Source organism: Carassius carassius, chromosome 2 (assembly GCF_963082965.1).
Source record: "Carassius carassius chromosome 2, fCarCar2.1, whole genome shotgun sequence".
NCBI classification, from domain to species: domain Eukaryota; kingdom Metazoa; phylum Chordata; class Actinopteri; order Cypriniformes; family Cyprinidae; genus Carassius; species Carassius carassius.
In genome coordinates this window covers 4,675,443-4,696,247 of record NC_081756.1, presented here as the reverse complement: position 1 = coordinate 4,696,247, position 20,805 = coordinate 4,675,443, and the positions used below count along the sequence as shown (strand labels likewise).

Genomic DNA, 20,805 nt, shown 5'->3' with positions numbered 1-20,805 from the left:
TCCAAATGCAATGACTTCAGTTTTTTCCTTGTTTAACTGAAGAAAGTTCTGGCACATCCAACTATTAATTTCATCAATGCATTGGTAGAGGGAGTCAATGGGGCTGTAGACATTTGGAGATAAGGCTAGGTGGGCTAGGTACACATATAGTTAATTTGTCTGATAACATCCATGACTCATGAGCAACAATGTAATAAGTTAGCTAAAGTTTAGCTAAGGCTATATATCATGGGCATACAGGCTTAAATGAGAAACAACAGCTGAATACAGTAAAATGAAAAACATTATTAATCACGTCGTGGCCACATCACCACCTCGGGTGTGCATTATTTCTCTAATAATTCAACGGCTCGAGTCAATTATTCTGCTCATACTACGGTCGATAAACCTCAGGACATTGATCAGATGATATATTTCAAGGCATTCTTCTAGTTTTTGTTCTTAAAACGCTATTGTGAGTAGGATTCATTTCTTCTGCATCTCATCCAACGCCTCCATTGTCAAACTGTAATTTTAGACCTAGTAACAGAGGCTTGATCTGTTAATAGCAGACTAATGAAGATATAAATTAAGTTATTAGAAGAGAGAGAGAGAGAGAGAGAGAGAGAGAGAGAGAGAGAGAGAGAGAGAGAGAGAGAGAGAGAGAGCGTGTGTATATTACCTCCGTGTGTCTCTCAAAACTGTTCTACTCTACTAACAATAAAACAGCACTGGTTGTTACCTTGCTTGTGAGAAATATATACTTTTGAGTATGTAGAAGAATAGTAGGCTAGCTTTGGGAGCTACTTCTTCGTCATAGCTGCTTCTGTAACGGACGCTCTGTTGCTTAGTTACGAGCATCCTGTCACTGTTTAAACTGACCTGTCAATCATCTTGTCACCGTTAACAGCATCCACATTTAATTTAATTTCCTACCGTATTGGAGAGAAACGAAGAGACACGTTGCTCTGCTAGTCGTGGGACTATCATGCCAAGAACTCGTGTGTTTGCATAATGACACATTTAAAAGTTAATGACCATGTACGTTAATGAACGTTTTGTACATCGTACATTTTGTCACTACATTTGTAGTGTTCGGAAGTAGAGAACATCCGAGAATCTTAAGTATACTTTTATAAACCTACTCTGATTTGGGACATACTAATTCTATTTTCAAATACTATTTAGGCTTCTTCCGCGGCTCGGAACTCATTTTTTAGTCTCGGTTAAAACTGTACAATATCTGACAGAATTTTACTGCCCCCATACTATAATTATACATAAACCATGACTGCATAACAGCAAAAGTAGGTGGCGATATACACACACAGGATGCAACATGCCAAAAAACAGAAGAAGAAGAAGAAACAGAGACGAGCCGTACCATGCAGTGGAAAAGCACCAAAAGTGTCTGAGATTCTTCAAATCTTACATGAGGCTTATAGTGATCTGTCTCACAGCTGAACTCTGAATCTGTTCTTGTTCTCCTGCAGATCTGGAGCCAAAGCCTGAACTCACATCAGATCCTGCAGGAGCTGCACTTGCAGGAAACACAGTGACTCTGACCTGTCGCATGAATCTGTCCCCTGGATGGGACTTTTACTGGTACAAACACACACTGAACTCTGAGAAAAAGACAGAAACAAACTCCAACAGAGTGAAGATTGATTCAGTGTCTGATGGAGGTCAGTACAGGTGTAGAGCTGGAAGAGGGAAACCAGTCTACTACACACAATACAGTGATGCACTGTGGGTAAATATTACAGGTGAGAGAGAACATAGTATCTGACATAACACAGAGATCAGAGACAATATCCACAGAACATCTCACACTTTGAATCTAAACTTAATGCATTACTCTGTGTTTGTACAGTGAGTCCTAAAGCTGTGGTGACGGTACGACCGGATGAACAAGTGTTCAGAGGAGAAACAGTCTCTCTCAGATGTGATATAAAGTGGACGTACACTGAGTGGACGTACAGATGGGAAACAGAGGGAACAAACTACCAATATAACTCAACCTCAACACAAGAGCTGAACATCAGCAGTGTTAAAGACTTTCACCGTGGTAAATACACCTGTACAGGACAGATGGGAACACAAAGCTCTCAGCGCAGTGATGCTGTAACACTGAATGTATCAGGTGAGTTTGTGTGTGTGTTCATTATCATCAGTGTGAACAGCTTCTCTCTCTATAACTCATCTCATGTGTTGTTCAGCTGAAGCTCAGGCAGCAGTGCGAGTGTCTCCACAGCCGTGGCTGACTGAAGGAGACTCAGTGACTCTGATCTGTGAGGTTACAGTCTCCTCTACAGGCTGGACGTTCAGCTGGTTCAGAGATGATGATCATCTGTCCGACAGCAGCAGAGGAGCTGGAGGCTCTTACACTCTCAGTCCTGCTGCTCTACAGCACACAGGAGTTTATACGTGCAGAGCAGAGAGAGGACGACCGGCCTATTACACAAAGACCAGTAACACACAGCCCCTGTGGATCACTGGTGAGTCTGTGAGACTGTATTTATACTTGAACTCATCTGTATTTGTGTTTTATTACAGTCTCTGGGGGACAAATCCAGCTGAAACCAATGCAAACCTCAAAAACCTGCTCTCACTTCCCTCCAATTCTCAATCTAAACCAGATCAGAAACATATGCATAAAATATGCATAAGACCCTTCTTATTTAAAACTTTGGTTCTAAATTTCATCATAATTTTAATTACACATTTTATTATACAAACACGTTTTTAAGTGTGGTTTTGGTCTGTCTCAGGTGTTTCTACTTCAGTGTCTCTGGTGGTCCGTCCCCGCAGAAGTCAACACTTCTCATCTGACTCTCTCTCTTTGAGCTGTGAGGATCAGACGAACTCTTCTGGATGGACAGTGAGAAGATACACAGACAGAAACACAGAAGATTGTTCAAAACTAACAGGATCTACATGTCGACTCGTCTCTCTCAGCACATCTGACTCTGGAGTTTACTGGTGTCAGTCTGAATCTGGAGAGAAACGCCATCCTCTAAACATCACTGTACACGGTGAGTCGAATAACATATAACACTAGATGATCTGTTGGAGTTTGAACTATATTTAAGAAATTAGTTCAAGATACAATATGTATCAGCATCATCTTCCTGCATGCATGTATCTCTTGTGTTGTGTAGATGGTGATGTGATTCTGGAGAGTTCTGTTGATCCTGTAATTGAGGGACATACTCTGACTCTACACTGTTTACATCGATCTACAATCTCCTCGATCCTCAGAGCTGATTTCTATAAAGACGGATCACTCGTCCAGAATCAGACGACAGGAGAGATGATCATCACGACTGTCTCAGAGTCAGACGAGGGTTTCTACTACTGTAAAACAGAGAGAGGACAGTCACTGCACAGCTGGATCTCAGTCAGAGGTGAGAGTCTGTGGAGATCAGTCTCTGTCCGCTGATTTGATTTCATTCAGTTAGATATTGACAGATGTATTTATTCTTTCAGAAAACTCACATGAACTGAAGTATAACTAATACTTCACAGATACTGACATGTACACACCTCATCAACATCCTACAATTCAATGAAATGAAGAGCGCATTAACTACAGCATTAGAATCAAATCTATACCAAAATAAATTTTTAATTTACTCAATCTCATGAATCTGTGTATCATTCAATCATTAGTTTTTTTGAAAAAAACGAAAAACGAGAATTCAGCTTCAGGGGTAGAAAAATAAATAAAGAGCTTGAATATTTTATTTATACACATGGGCGGGAATTAAACGCCCTTTCTGCTGATTGGTCAACTGAAGATCAAACCGAGAATCCGGTTACAAAAATTGTGTTGTGTTTTCCCCAGTAAACTTGCTGAAAGTCTTTAGGAGCTCTGTAATGTTCTCAATAATGTGCTTGTGTCTCTGTTTTTCAGGGTCATGTTCAGATCAGATTTCATTCTTCATCATCCCCGGTTTTCTTCTGACAGCTTGTCCGTATCTGCTGGTGACAGTCGTGCTGCTTTACAAATGCTACAGAGCGAGAGGTAACACTTCTGTCTTTATAGATTCATATTTAGCTATAATATTATTTGATTCATAAATCAATACCTGCAGTGGAAGCAAAACAGAAAGTGTCAAATTGAGGTGAATATAAATGTTTTATGTGTGTGTGTTTGACAGTTAAATCTAGTGAAGGCCAAAGGCAGTCGGCTGTAACAGAGGAATAATCATCTCTTCTCCAAAGCTCAGAGTCACAGGATGCTGGAGTCTCAGGCTGAAGGTGTCACAGTGTCTGGGTTGTGTCCCTGGGTTTCCACTAGATGTCCCCCTTTCTCACGGTGTCTGTCACCTTATCACTTCCTGTTCCCTTATTTGGTCACCTTCCTCCTTGTTAGTAATTGATTGTTCCCCACCTGTCTCCTGTTCCCTCATTATCCTTCTGTGTATTTATACCCGGTCTGTCTGAGTCTGTGTTACGGAGTCCTTGTTTAATGTTGAAAGTTTATTCATGTCCGTCATCTTGCCTTGCCTTGCCTTGCCTTGCCTTGCCTTGCCTTGCCTTGCCTTGCCTTGCCTTGCCTTGCCTTTGTGTCTTGTTTATGTTTGGATTTGGATATTCTGGTTTTGACCCTGCCTGGACTGTTTACCCCTTTTGGATTACCCTTTAATAAATGACTTACCTGCGATTGGTTCCTTCTCCTGTGTTTTCTGTAACACCGATCGTGACAGAAGGACTCCGTCACACAGGGAACCAGCGGTATGCCGTTTTTCCGTTCCCCAGCCAAGATGGCGGAGCGGCGAACCAAGTACCTTCGGTTGATCGCCCTCCGCCAAGAGGGCAATGAGGTGGGTGCCCTGGCACAGGTGTTCTGATCCCTGGCCGAGGGCATGGGATACAATGACGCAGCCCTTAAAGACTATTTTAATGGCGGGCTGGATGATCCAGTGTCTCAGGAGGAGAGAGACACTGGAATTCTGGGAATTCGTGCGCTACCTGCAGCATCGGCTTCGGTGGGATGCCCCAGCCACTTCTGTCTCTTCCGGCGGGGTGGTCGTCAGCCCAGCACCACTGCCCAGGATGGCAACCAGCCAAGCGCCACAACCCAAGATGGCTGCCAGTCCAGCACCACTGCCCAGGATGGCTACCAGCCAAGCGCCACAGCACAAGATGGCCGCTAACCCAGCGCCAATGCCCAAATTGGCCACCGTTCCAGCGCCACAGCCCAAGATGGCCGTCAGCCTAGCGCCACAGCACAAGATGGCTGCTAACCCAGCGCCAATGCCCAAATTGGCCATCGGTCCAGCGCCACAACCCCAGATGGCCACCAGTCCAGCACCACAACCCCAGATGGCCGCCAGCCCAGCACCACAGTACAAGAAGGCCGCCAGCCCAGCACCACAGTACAAGATGGCCGCCTGTCCAGAGTCATGGCCCAAGATGGCTGCTTGCCCAGCGCCGCTGCACAGGATGAGAGTCTCAGCTGACCCTCCAGAGTCGAGTCAGGTGCCAGTGGACCCTCCAGAGTCGAGTCAGGTGCCAGTGGACCCTCCAGAGTCGAGTCAGGTGCCAGTGGACCCTCCAGAGTCGAGTCAGGTGCCAGTGGACCCTCCAGAGTCGAGTCAGGTGCCAGTGGACCCTCCAGAGTCGAGTCAGGTGCCAGTGGACCCTCCAGAGTCGAGTCAGGTGCCAGTCACCGCTGATCCTCCACAGTCAGGGCTAGTCACCGCTGATCCTCCAGGGACTGAGTCAAGTCACCGCTGATCCTCCAGGGACTGAGTCAAGTCACCGCTGATCCTCCAGGGACTGAGTCAAGTCACCGCTGATCCTCCAGGGACTGAGTCAAGTCACCGCTGATCCTCCAGGGACTGAGTCAAGTCACCGGTGATCCTCCAGGGACTGAGTCAAGTCACCGGTGATCTTCAGTGACTGAGTCAAGTCACCGGTGATCTTCAGTGACTGAGTCAAGTCACCGGTGATCTTCAGGGACTGAGTCAAGTCACTGGTGATCTTCAGGGACTGAGTCAAGTCACCGGTGATCTTCAGGGACTGAGTCAAGTCACCTCTGATCTTCAGGGACTGAGTCAAGTCACCTCTGATCTTCAGGGACTGAGTCAAGTCACCTCTGATCTTCATGAACAAAGGCAAGTCACCTCTGATCTTCATGAACAAAGGCAAGTCACCATTGATCTTCATGAGCAAATGCAAGTCACCAATGATCTTTATGAGCAGTGTCAGGCCAGCACCAATCTTCTGGAGTCCAGTAAGGACACCAGGGAATTACCAGAGTTTCGTCGTCCCGTTGGTCCAGCCGCACGGAGGTCTGCTCCGCCTTGGGGGGTTCTGGTCCTGACCACATGGCTGTGGTGGTCTTCTGCTCCGCCCTGGGGGCCTTCCGCCCTGACCACACGGCTGTGGGGGTCTTCCGCTCCGCCCTGGAGGACTCTGGCTTCGTCCACAAGGACGTGGTGGTCTTCTGCTCCGCCCTGGGGGGCTTCCGTCCTGACCACACGGTTGTGGTGGTCTTCTGCTCCGCCCTGGGAGGCTTCCGCCCTGACCACACGGTTGTGGTGGTCCTCTGCTCCGCCCTGGGGGACTCCAGTCTCCACCACACGGACGTGGTGGTCTTCTGCCCCGCCCTGGAGGGGCTTCATGTTTTTTTGTTTTTGTGTTCACTCCTGTCCCTGTTCCTCTCTGTCAGTCTGGCCCTCCGTCCCTCCCCCTGAGCCTCCTCCGGTCCTCCTCCCTCCTGGTCTCCCTGTTTGGTGTTCACACTTCTGGGGTCTGTTCCCCATGTTTTTCTTTTCTCCACTCCACACAGAAAGAGCTCCTGCTCATCATCGACTCCAAAACCAGTTTATTCATGTGTGTCAGATTCACTGGAAGCTAATGAAAGTTACCCTTTAAATACCACAAACAACAATTATAATGTCAAATTACATCTGAACAACATGCTGTTTTTATGATGCTAGATGCTCTCTGTCGTCGGAGTAAAAGGAGTTTGAGTGTAATTCTATAAATGTCTCTTTGCTGTTAAATCTTTACTGAATTTAAGGTAAAAGTAACTTTTACAGTGTTAGTAATATTTCAAGTCAAACACTTACTGGACTGAAGCAGCTTATATTTACCTGATTATCCAAACATAACTGTATTTGTTCTTCTCTCAATTATCATTGTGTTGTGTTATATCTTCAAAATTATAAGTATTTGAATATCATTTATGTAAATATTCTGTTTTACTGTTCTAAAGATCTCATTGATTTACATTATCAGCTTTTAGAATTATAGCTCCATATAACTATTATCATCTGCACCAAATTGCATTTTTGCTCAGGCCTCGGTGTAAAAATTTTTTTTTTCATCTTTGAATTTTAGCTCCTCAGTTTAACAAATGAGCTGTAAAAGTATGTATTAAAATATACATATATATATATATATATATATATATATATATATATATATATATATATATATATATATTGTTTGTCAAAATGTTCAATAAACTATCATATATTAAAAAAAGTGATTTTTTCCAAGTTTAATCTCATAAATTTAGGCATAACACGGTTAAACTCATGTGCTACCCTTCAAAAAACAAAAAACAAACCTGTTCTACCGTGACCACAAATGTACATGATCTGGAGAAAATATATAGAAAACATCACGTTACGAATTAACGGTTACAGAAATGTGATATCACTATGAAACAATAACATTTTGATTATCTCTGTCACATGAGTTTCACTATTATAAAACAGCTGGATTATAAAACAGCAGAAAGAAAACAGTGTTCAAAATAAACTGAACACAAAGACTGAAGTAAATAGATCCGTGCATTTCTTGTTAATGTTTTTAAAAAATGTTTCATAGTGAAATACTGAAAGTTGCTGAAGTTTACTTCAGCAGTGCTCAAACAACAGATTTTTGGCACAAACACTAAAACTAAAAACTATTTAAAAATGTTACCCATCACATTCATAGTGAAAAGTCACATTCACTAGAACTCACACACAGGGTTTCTACACATTTTCCATTTCTAAATTCATTACTTTTCCAGACTCAAGTTTCCAAACCTCTCAGTAGATTTTTGTAGAGCCCGACCGATATATCGTTTTCTGATATTATCGGCCGATATGAGCCTGTCACAGATATATCAGTACCGGCAAATATGCAGATAACACAGAACATATAACGCAGATGAAATGCTTCTAACTAATGTAATTACTTAGTGTATTACTTAGTGAAAAACTATAATTTTCCAGCAAAGTGCACTCCATTGTTTGCTACTGGTGACTCAGGTCAGTGTATGAGCGGATGAACTCAAACTTCACACAAGTCCACTGCTTCAAATAAATCATCCGGTCACCGCCTGTCACCCACCGCACCAATATTAAATCAGCACATTACAATGATGAATGGATGGCTCAGTTTTAAAGGGGTTCAGTGCATCAAGGTGCGCTTCTGCGGTGCGTAAGGCTCCACGGCCACCAGCTGATCGTGGCCGCTCTAGTCAATACTTGTGTTTATACCGGCCTCACCGCAGCCCAGAACTCATGCTTATCACATTTCCTGACTGGGTGTCTACACAACAAAATACAATAGAACCCATTATAATCAGTGATGCTGTCTACGCTGTCTACACGGTGCAATGTGACACGACAAATCCTGACAGTAAACTGATGCCTCGTCCTATTTATGACGTACTGACACAAAGTACGCTGCTGGAGGGGGCGTGCAGATTAATGTAATCATGACTCATATCCCTTAAACACAACAACGATGAAATGAATAAGTGTAGGCAATCTAGGTGTGAGACAGGCACCAATGGTCAGAATATTACAGACAAAAGAATATTGTTTAGCAGCAGTTCAGAGTCAAGTATCATGTTTGCAATACAAAAGAACCATAATCACTCCTTTATGGGAAGTGTGAATGTCTCATAGTCTGCAAAACTGAAGCATGATGTGGAAAAAAAACTTTGGAGTCAGTTTGTTACTTTATTTTATTAGTGTTCATTTATTATATTAAACTGGATAAATTGTTACGCCTTTTTATATTTTGTGTGGTGTCAAGATTTATTTTTTATAAAAACAAAGGTTTATTATTGTATGTTCATTTGGCATTTAATTTATTGTATAGCATTTAAATTTGCTAATTGAAAGAACGACAGCAGCAGCAGCAGCAGTATGGTGTAACATTTATTTGAAACGCATGTATTTGTTACTTGCTACCTTATATATCTTTACTCTTTCCTTCCATTCTTTTCATGGCTTTAGAAAACTTGTCTCAGATGTTTCTCTGTGTCGCTCTTTGCATAACTCCATGTCGTCGACACAAAGCTTCATTGCTATTTCTTTCTAGGAATGAATGCTTTCTCTGAATCTTACAGGTGTGGATATATCTGTGCAGCTCAGCTATTGAGAGTGAGGAGTCATGTGCTGATTTGGGTTGATTTGGGAGGGGTCTGAGCCGGTCGGCCATGGCAGTAGGACAAGCTATCGGTTGCCAGGGGCAACAACCCCTCTACTAAACAGATACGTATCATAGTGTTAAAATTAAGGGACAAAAAACACGTTTCACGTTTCTTTTCTTTCTTTGTTATTTGGAATCATGTCAGACCACAACTACAATTCGCTTGCTCTTCACGAGGCATGTGATGATTTTGACATTGAGTGTGAAATGGAAGCATAGCAACATTCATCCAAAGAAGATAAAAGTACAAGCTCTGACAATAAAAATGGACGAGCAGATGGAACTTTTGAAAAGTTTCGACAAACGTATCGAAGCTAACACAACCGCAACTAAAGAAAACCGTGAAGAAACCTGCGCGCTTAAAAAAAAAATAGGAGGCCTTCAGAGAGAAAACAGCGTGTTAAAAGAAGCATGTGCAGAGCAAACCCGATATAAAAGACGGTGGAATCTGAGGATAATTGGTCTACCTGAAAAAGATGGAGAGGACACGAGAGAAGTTGTCATCGGGATACTGACAAGAGTTGTTCCTATGTCTGTGGAGCGGCTGCGAGGCACCGTTGACGCCGTTCACCGGGTGGGAAGGAAAGGGGACGCCACTACCTCAAATAACACACCGAGAGCAATCATCATTCAGTTCGGGTTGAGAACGGTGCGGGAAGATGTTTGGAAGAAGTCGAAGGATGCAAAGAGTGTGTAAGAGACATGCACATACGTTTCAAAGAAGACTTCTCGAAAGAAGACCGGGAGGCGCGTGCAAAGCTGTGGCCACTGGTCCAAGAAGCCAGAAAGACGGGTAAAAGGGCATTCTTAAAGGAAGGTTACACTCTGATCGATAACCGGAGAGTGGACCCCAATTGATCACTTGTTTTGCTAGCATTTGAATGGCTGTCAGAATTTTAGCCTGCACTCAAGTTTGACTGAGATTTTATTTTTTTATTTTTTGTTTGACATAAACGCTCCGATATGTAAGGATCACTACTACTCAAACTTTGTTTGCTAATGCATCATCGAACATTCAGGGTTAAATAACCCGTTGTTATGATCGGAGCATGGTCAATGGTAAGTTGATGACCTCCTTTTTTGGCAGACACTGAATGTTTACTTTGTTTACCTGTTAAATGTTTTTAAAGCTGGTCATAATTTGATATTTTTTGTTATGGTAAGTCTATTATCAATAGCTTTATGGTTGCCAAAATTAAGAAAAACACAATGAAGACGAAGTTGATCTCATATTTAAATAGCCCTTGGTTACAATAGTTGTTCGGTTTGTAGTTTTACTTTCCTCCCTTTATAGTGTATAGAGGATTAGTTACACTAAACGAGAAGATTTAGGACTAATGACTCACTCCTGCACATTGTTAACACTCTTTTGTGCATTGTTAATAGATTTTCTACTTATCACCTAAATGTTGTCCTTTATGTCTTTAAATACTAGGGGGCTGAAAGTTAATGTAAAACGTAAGGCTGTTTTTCTTTTCTGTAAGGAGCAAAGTGCTAATTGTGTTTTTTTTGCAAGAAACCCACTCAGCTGAGGCTGACACAAAATTTTGGAAATTGCAATGGGGAGATTCTATCTTTTTCAGTCATGGAACATCACATTCGGCTGGAGTTATGACTTTGTTAAATAGATTTCCTGGGAAAATTATTGACCATAAAAGTGACCCTACCAGCTATTGGATAATGATCGCAACAGAAATTAATGGTCTAAATTACATTTTATTATGTGTGTATGGTTATAACAAAAAAGCACAGAACAAAAATCTTTTCTCATCTTTAAGTAAGTGCTTAGAAGAATGGAAGATGCTTTTTTCAACGGATATAATAATAATTGGGGGAGATTTTAACCTGGCCCCTGATCTTTGGTTAGACCGTCTACCGTCAAAGAGACACTGCCACACATTTGATGAAACAATCGTTGAATTGACCACAAAGACCAATCTAATAGATTACTGGAGAATGAAAAACCCAACCAGAAAACAATTTACCTGGTTTAATTCATCTAATAATGGCCAGTGCTCAAGATTGGATTATTGGTTAATATCGGACAATTTAGTTAATGAGGTAAATAGATGTGAAATTTCAGCATCACCCCTAACTGATCATAGTGGAATATTTTTGACACTTTCTCCGGGTGGAAGAGAGAATAACATAAACCCCATATGGAAATGTAATAATACCCTCTTGGAAGAGTTTTGTAATGTAGTTAAACAACTGGTTAAAGAAGTAGGTGAATTGGAAATGTGTTCATTGAGTAAATGGGAATGGTTCAAGTTCAAAGTTAAACAGATAGCTATTAAGAAAAGTAAGCAGTCATCAACACTTAAAAAGATAAGACAAAGGGACATCATTAGGCGCATTAATACGTTGTGCTGTAAAGATGATTTGACGCTGGAAGAGCAGACTGAATTAAACAATGTACAGTCCCATCTTGATAATATATATTTGGAAAAGGCCAAGGGAGCATTTATTCGTTCAAGGGCTCGTTGGATTGAAGAAGGGGAAAAAAATTATTCCTATGTTTTTAGTCAGGTAAAACAAAGACAGGTGAAGAAAAAAAATCAGAAGTTAAATATTAATGATGTTATTGTTGAAATTCAAGAAGTAAACGAAAAAATCAAAGCTTTTTATAGTAATTTGTATAAATCCCTTTTTTCTAAAGAAGACTGTTGTTTTTTCTTAAATAAGATTCAGGGGTTTAAAAAGACGATGGATGATAACTTTAAAGAATCGATGGAAGATGAGCTAAGATTTAAGGATCTAGACTTGGCAGTTCAACAGATGTCTAAGGGGAAATCAGCTGGAATAGATGGGATAACCGTGGAGTTTTTCCTTTTCTTTTGGAGTGATATCAGGGAAATGCTCTATAATGCCTATTTAGATTGTATCTCAAAAGGTAATCTTTCTCCCACTATGAAACATGGTCTCATCACTCTAATTCCCAAACCTAACAACGATAATCTGTTATTGGATAATTGGAGACCAATTACCTTGTTATGTAACGATTATAAATTATTGGCACATGTCTGAATGATGGATTATCATATATTATTGATGATTGTCAATCAGCTTTCATGAGGGGTAGAAATATACACAATCACACCAGATTGCTTTAGACATGCTTGACTACCAAGATCTTATTGATACTGATGCCTTTATTTTATTTCTCGATTTTTATAAGGCATTTGACATGGTTGAACATGCCTTTTTATTTGAAATCTTAGGTTTTTTAGGTTTTGGGAACAATTTTTGTAAAATAATTAAGATGTTTTATCCTGACATATATAGTTCTGTGTCCCTGAATCCTGGTATGACTCCTAGGTTTGAGGTGCTCCGAGGTATCAGACAAGGGTGCCCAATTTCTCCCAAACTGTTTACTCTAGCCACCCAATCGCTTATCATGCTCATTAATCACAAACCCGATTTGCATGGGATCTCTATATTTGATAAGGAATTAAAAATGAGTCAATTTGCAGATGACACAGCAATCCTTTTAAGGAATAAATTCATGGTTGATGTTGCCCTTGATTCAGTCTTGATTTTCTCTAAAGTTTCAGGATTAACCCTCAATGTTAAAAAATGTGAGCTACTTCCCATTCACTCATCAGCGGATTCCATCATCTCCTCAATCGAGGTGAAATCTGAAGTGAAATATCTAGGAATAGTTTTATCTAAAAATGCTATCAGAAGGGAAGATGCAATTTTTTCTAAACCATTAATAGATATGAAAAAATCTTTGAGTCGTTGGCTTACCAGAGACCTCACTATCTTTGGTAGAGTTACTATATCTAAAGCAGAAGGTATTTCCAAAGTAATTTATCCATGTCATTCCCTGTATGTTTCTTCCAGTAATATTAAGAAAATCAACTCTTTTATTTTCCAATTCCTGTGGAAAAATAAAACCCATTATATGAATGTGGCAGGCTAAGTCTTTTATTGGCTGGTTGATGTACAGTTGGTGCACCAATCAAATGATAGCGACAGTACTAGCGATCTCATTGGTGGTATCTATACTATTTAAGGACCTTTATTATGGCAGGTGGGTATGTTTTTTTTTTTTTTTTTTTTTAATTCGAAAAAATTATAACATACAACATGTTATCAAGAAACAAAAAAAGTTAAAAAAAGAAACCGAAAAAGATGGAAATACAAATTACAACAAACACAACAATTGCCAGGGGGAGGAAAGTATTATACACGCATATATAAAATCAAATAAACAAATTGTAAAAGTTACACATTTTCAAAGTTCTTACAGCTTTTTTGCTCTTAGAGTCTCTGATACTGTCAATATAAATACATATTTCAGTTAACAAAACCATAAAATTGGGTTTTTTATTGCTAAATTTACATTTATGAATGTGAAATTTGGTCAACAGAATAAGTAAATTAATTAAATAAAAGCACTGTTCTTTTTCGTCAGGATAGTCAGTTAAACCAAAAAGTATATTTTCCCATAAGAGTAAAAAATGTTTTAAACACTGAATATTCTCCCTAATAAATTTTGGACCTTACCCCATAGTGTAACTGAATATGCACAGTGGCAAAATAAGTGCAAGACAGTTTCCTCATATTCATTACAAAAAGTACAATTTACATTTATACCTTTTTTAAATTTTTGTAAGTAATGACTTGCTGGATAAAATCTGTGAATAAGTTTATAAGAAACTTCTTTAATCTTATTTCTAAGATGATATTTTTGTGGTAATAACCACACTTTCCTCCAGCAAATACAATTTCCATTTAATGAGTAGGCCCAGCGAGACAAGATATAAGGCACAGTAACAATTTCTTTATGGAAAAGAGTACGAATAGCTCTATTATTACTCTTGAGGTATGATGAAAAACAAATTTTACCCACATAAGATTTAGTAACATCAAAAGATACTGAACCGGGAGAATGGTCTTTATCAATACCTCTAAATAGCATTTGTGTACCAGAAGGGATTGAACCAAAAACCATTGCAAATTCTTTTTGAGTGACTGGTATTTTATAATAAGAAAGGAATTCATCATAAGAAAAGAGTGTTCCTTCTTTATTATATAACTGACTGATCAATTTAATATCGTTGTCAAACCAGTTCTTTAAAAAAAGAGATTTGTGTTTATAAAGAATGTTTCTGTCATTCCAGATGAAACAGCGATGCGGAGAAAAAATGTGCTTATATACAGGCGGGTATGTTTGTGACTTGGGGTGCTTCTCTCTCTCCCTGGCATTTCCGTTTCCGTTCAGTTTCCTTCCTCCGGTATGTTTGGTTGTTTGTTGGCGGTGTAACGATGTGCATGTTGCGAGTCTAATATGCGCTATTTATGGTTTCATTTAGAGCGTCTCTGGTGGCGTTGGCAGTGCGGCAACTCGCGGCGTATTTCGGCTGCAGGTGTGTTTAGGTGTTCAGTTTGCTTACCGTCCATTCTGTAATATTTATTGTATGTTGCTCTCAGTTATTGCAGCGAGAGCAGATTCTGCAGTGTGTCAGTGTGCGGTGTGTGTGTGGATACAACTTCCCATTGGTGGGTGTCTGTGATGGTTGCTTTGGTGTGAATTTAGGTGGGTTTTTGGATCACCATTCTGAGTTGCAGCCGGCCTGCCTGGTTCCCACTAATCCTGGCCCTGGGAATTACCTCCATTATTGTGGATGTGGTTTGTGTGAGAGCGTTTTAAATCTATGCGTGGTTTTTTTTTTTTATAATAAAATCCAATCTTTTGTATTATCACCCCGTCTCCCTTACTTCTTTGCCTTCATTTGGTGAAACTTACCTGTGTCCTTTATTGGGAATAAAGTCTCTGGCTTCCCACCAGGGTGGCGTAGTCGGATAAATTCACTGATTAACCTTTTCTTTCATGTGATATCATATCGCCACATAAGGAGATCTCAGCTCGTTAAAGAGTATGATATGGGTGATATCAAAGCCATGGACTTTGAATCAATGTTTGAGTCCTTTAAGATTAACTGGTTGAAAACATATCTATCACAACCAGATTCAATGTGGTATCACATTCCTAGACATCTATTTAAAGTAGGAAGGCTTGATTTTCTCTTGCAATGCGATTTTGAGGTGACCAAAATTCCTGTTAAATTATCAAACCACAAACAAATTCTCCAATATTGGAAAATTATATTTACCCATAACTTTTATCTGCATGCATCCACCTTATGGAACAATAGGATCATTATAATCAATAGGAAATCATTGTTCAGGTATGATTGGTATGCCAATGGAGTTGTGTTTGTGAATGATATTATTGATGATAATGGTAACTTGCTTGATTATAAAGCTTTCATAGACAAATATAATTTAAACTGTACGAATAGAGAATATAACAAGATCTGCAAAGCAATACCTGTACCATTATTACAGTTAATTCAAAGCACATTGACATTTTGACATATCTAGGAAACTTCTGTTTTGATTAATCTCCTCTTGTGATGCAAAAAACTACTTCAATCCAGGTCAGACGGTGTGGTGGTATTTTAGTATGCAAATTAATTCAGAGAATATAGAAAATGAGAATACAACTCATAACAAGTCATCACTCGTAAACAGATTAAGTATTAAAACCAGCTTCAAATATAGAAAATACAAATCCAAAATTAATATAGTTTTAAAACAATCCATATATGATGGATTTAAGATTAGTAAAAATTATTATAATATTTGAAAAGTAATCAAACTGTAAAAAATTACATTTTAGAAATAATAATACAAAGTATATAAGAATACCTGTATATCAAAGTCAAAGTAATAATAAAATTCAAAGTATCTGAGGTGAATAAACCTGTAAAAAGTTCAAAGTATTCAGTGAGCCCGGAATACAAGAGAAGGTAAAGATGAGAAACGAAGCTCAGCTAGTATAGACTAGACTGAACTCGGTCTGAGCTGAGAAGGGAGGGTGACGGCAACTCTCTTATAACCCTTCAAAACAATAAACCTCGTGATTAAAGCTGCAGCCACGTCTCAAATAGATATAAAAACATCGATCATATGCCTCTGGATTATACAAAAATATCCATATATGCCGCGTGACTTGGTTTCACTTCCACATTTTGGAAGTCAGCATATAATTACTGATGTTTTGACTATGCTCAGTTGAATACAGGGTTACAAATACCTCAGGAGATTGGCTGTATTGTCTCCCTTATCAAAACTCAAAAGGATTTATAAATAACTCAAGATGCAGACATGTGGAACTAAAACCCAGACATACAGAATCATAAAGCTCAAAATATAAACCTTTTGTGGAACTAGATGGAAAGCTACTGCATAATCTATTTCTATATCTATATCTATATTGCTGCAGAAGTCTTCAAAGGTCTGTAACAGCCAGTTAAGGCCTCTGGAACAGACTGTCTTGTGCTTTTGAGCACGTAGCAAGTTTACACGTGGCAGACATCAGAATTTTAATGTACCACCTTGTGTGTGTGCGCAGCTCCAAATTATAATGTAACTTTTTTTTTTCTTTTTAGCCTTTTTTTCTTTTGACCTATGTATTTTGAAGTAGCTCCCCCTCTTGGTTTTTGTGTTTTGTTTTTATTTCTGCTTGGTTTGTACATTTTGTATATTGACAACATTTGTATATACACGTGTGTATTCTCTTTCCCCTACGAGAGTTTTTGTTTTGTTTTATTTTATTTTTGTCAATAAAAAAAAAGTATCCTATGCGGAAGTCTTTTATCGACTTAACGTGACGCACGTATAAATTCTCCACCCCCTTCACATCTGTTGTAATAATTTTGATTTATATTTTACCTTTTCACTTCAAATAAACCATGCATGTCATATATTTCAAACAGGGCATCTTGCTGTATTAATATTTATTATGAATGTCTTAATTAACAAACTTGAACAACATAAGGGCAGATCCCTTTAATCACAGCTGATGACACTGAAGTAACGCTGAAGAGAGCGAGGATAAATCATTTCACTTGATTCAAGTCCTCCATCCTCACGTCTTTTCCTTGTGTCCTTCCCTCGCATCCTGAAGAGGTGGAGCTAAGACACGAGGAAAGGAAACGACGATGCACAAATAAGAATTGAGAAGCACCCCTGGACCATTTACCCTCATGCACACATATGGACATTGTGAATTATATTGTTTACGATGTAAGTCACCTTGCATTCACGCTGTTAATGGCTTTAATCTTATCAGGACATTTACATCTTGCAATCACATTTAACTACCCTAGCTAACCCAGAGCTGGTTTGTCCACTTTGCAGCCCCCAACACAAAAACATGGTAGAGTATGTGTCATTGGGCTACAATCAAATTATAACTAAACATACACAGCTTAAGCCTACATCAAAACATGTTGGAAACGTTTGTGATTCAAGTAACAATCAAAAAAAAAAAAAAAGATATCGGTCAGGCTCTAGAGTTTTTGGCTCATATTAAACATAAATATTTTTTTTCATTGATATTCTTGAAGTGATTAAAAAAAACATGCAAGTGAACAGACACCTTAAACCAAAAAAAAAAAATAATAATAATAATAATAATAAATGACTTTTGCATGCACACAATGAACTTTTTTTCTGCCCCCGAGAAACTATTCACGTACATAGGAATTGCTTTACTTGCGTACACGATTTTTAGTTTTATATAAAGATGACAAAATATGGCTGTGTGCATTGTCCTAGTTGCCAAGTTCAAGGTCTATAAAAAAAAATTGTGGTTTTGTAAAAAAAAAGTGTTCAAAATGTGGCTTATGTTAATATGTCATATTTCAAGGCCTAAGGTCTCTTTAACGCATATTCTGTTGTGGCCCAAAAAATATATATATATAGGTGGCTCAATATTCATTGTCCTATATGCCAAGCATAATGGTTTCATGTGCGCACATAAAAATATGTGCATTTTTTATTTTTACTAAGGTCCTTGAGGCTATGTAATATGGTGCTATAAGAATATCATGAGAAGAAACCCAAAATAGAAAAGTGCAGCTTGCACCAAGAGCACCAGTCATGTTTGATAATCATTAGAGATAAAACAAATACATACATTTTCACTAAACAGCTGCTGTATGATAAACATTTTCATAAAATGATTGCATTTTTATCATATATAAAAATTAATTGGGGCAAAAGTCTGGAAATGCAAATATTTGTCCATACTCTGCTTTCTTCTGTCCATACTTTCCCAGACCTGGAAGTTACCTGAATCAAATTCCATACAGTTACATACCCCACAGGAACCCTGCAAACACTACTGTTAAACAATTAGTACTAAACATAAGTTATTGGTGCTCCTTTCATCTAACAGAAAGAGCTCTTCTCCAGATGATGTGGTGCTCTTAAAGAGTCGTTGGGTTCATTGATGATGTTGGTGTATTTGGTCCCGGTCTTTGTTCCTCAGACACGGCGTGTTTGTCCAGTTCTCCGGCAGCAGCAGACGCACGGCGGTCTGGATCTCTGTCGATGTGATGCTGGAGAGACACGACACGACACGAGACGACACGAGACGAGACGACTCACCGGAGATGCGCTCGAAGATGTCCTTGATGAAAGAGTTCATGATGTCCATCGCCTTGGAGGAGATTCCGGTGTCAGGATGAAGCTGCTTCAGCACTTCTTGGCAGCTGACCTCACTGATGCTGACAAAACCGTCATATACGTTTTTAAAAACATATCTTTATTTTTATGATAAAATGGGAGTTTTTTATTCACTGCTCTATGCTAATTTCTAAAGAGAAAACGGCGGTCTGTGATTGTGTGTCTCCATTGACCAACCCACAGAATGATTTCATTGGCCACATTAGAGCCAATCAGAGGCTTTGAAATGTAATCCCGCCCACCACCTCATGCTTTGCATCTATCATCTTCATCAGATCCTGTTCCTTTGATTAATTTGTAGCATTTTTCTCGGAAAGAGAAAATAGTGAAATATTGTGAACCAGCAGCAAAGTCCTTTACCGCATTTTCCTCTTCCGACACATACTTACGATTAATTTCACAAACTCTCTGAGAACGGGAGTTTACACTTCGCTAACGGACCTAAGTGAAACCACAATCTTGGGCGGTTCTACTATACGTCACTCGATATGTCAACTCCGAGTCCAGCTACAAGACATTCTCTTAAAAGAGTAAACTGTGCATTGATCATCAATTGATTATTGTAGAATAATATATGGCTCAGCAGCTTCATTACTAACTAAGATAGAGGAGATTCAAAACCAAGCCCTTGAATATGTTGTGATCTTTTAGATCCTCTCCTGGCACAGCTTTTTCAGGGAGAAACCTTTTATTTTCAGAAAGCTTTGCAGTGAGTAGAAGAAATCCAACCAACAACAGTTGTGATCTGTTCAGATTCATATTCTGCATTTTCAAGTATACTGAGTGGAGAATCAGAATCTAGAAAATATATATCAATAGAAGTACTGCAAGTTTTGCATCGAATATGCCAACTGAGATTTATAGCAGAATATTTATGGGTGACTGCACATGTTGGAGGAAATGATAAAGATACTGAAACAAGTTCTTAAGCAAACACATATCGACACACACATACTCTTGAGTAAATAAAAAATTAAAGGTTTAATTAACAGATACATAATTTTAAGTTAGAACAACTTGAACAGCAGCAAACACAATAAATAAAATAATTAACCAACTATCATCTAGCCCTCTATTAAAAATTATAAAAAAAAAATATTCCATCATATCTTACTCAGTAGTGCTGCATTCTTGCACTGCTTGAGAGGAAAATTGTGTCAGAGATGTAACAATTAAAATGCGACTTTGTGAAAAGTCTCTGTCCTAAATTGTTGCTATAGTAGCATCATATTATTGCAATAAATCATATGCATTTGCAGCTATATATTTTTTAAATAAACCATTATATTTCAAAATTAAAATATAGTTTCACACTCTTGGGTGAGGGGGAGGGATAGTCTGTGGCACTGGTCCTGAATCATGTTATTTTAAATGGATCCTATTATGCTCTCTTACTAAGTCTTTATTGTGTCATGGGGGTGTACTAAAACAGGCTCTCATACAAGGTTGTTCGAAAAACACATTATTTTTCACATATTTTACATTATTACAACACCTCTCTCCCCAGTCTAATATGAACGGCTCAAATAGTTCCTGCATCAAATGTGTTGTGATCAGTTATCTGGCGCCAGTGTGTGTTGTGGTCGGTGAGCTGGTCCGGTGTGTGTTGTGTTCGGTGAGCTGGGCCGGTGTGTGTTGTGATCGGTGAGCTGGGCCGGTGTGTGTTGTGATCGGTGAGCTGGGCCGGTGTGTGTTGTGATCGGTGAGCTGGGTCGGTGTGTGTTGTGATCGGTGAGCTGGGCCGGTGTGTGTTGTGATCGGTGAGCTGGGCCGGTGTGTGTTCTGATCGGTGAGCTGGGCCGGTGTGTGTTGTGATGGGTGAGCTGG

The 20,805-nt window shown here is 39.4% G+C and overlaps 1 protein-coding gene across 1 annotated transcript in view; it reads left to right on the top strand.

Moving 5' to 3' along the window:
• LOC132095998 (basement membrane-specific heparan sulfate proteoglycan core protein-like) overlaps window positions 1-20,805 on the top strand; it is a 117,773-nt gene that overhangs the window by 18,566 nt on the left and 78,402 nt on the right. The window contains exons 5-9 of the mRNA XM_059501110.1: window positions 1,473-1,745; window positions 1,853-2,122; window positions 2,199-2,477; window positions 2,751-3,014; window positions 3,141-3,386. Coding sequence (XP_059357093.1) covers window positions 1,473-1,745; window positions 1,853-2,122; window positions 2,199-2,477; window positions 2,751-3,014; window positions 3,141-3,386 — 1,332 coding nt within the window. The remainder of the gene's footprint in view (window positions 1-1,472; window positions 1,746-1,852; window positions 2,123-2,198; window positions 2,478-2,750; window positions 3,015-3,140; window positions 3,387-20,805) is intronic.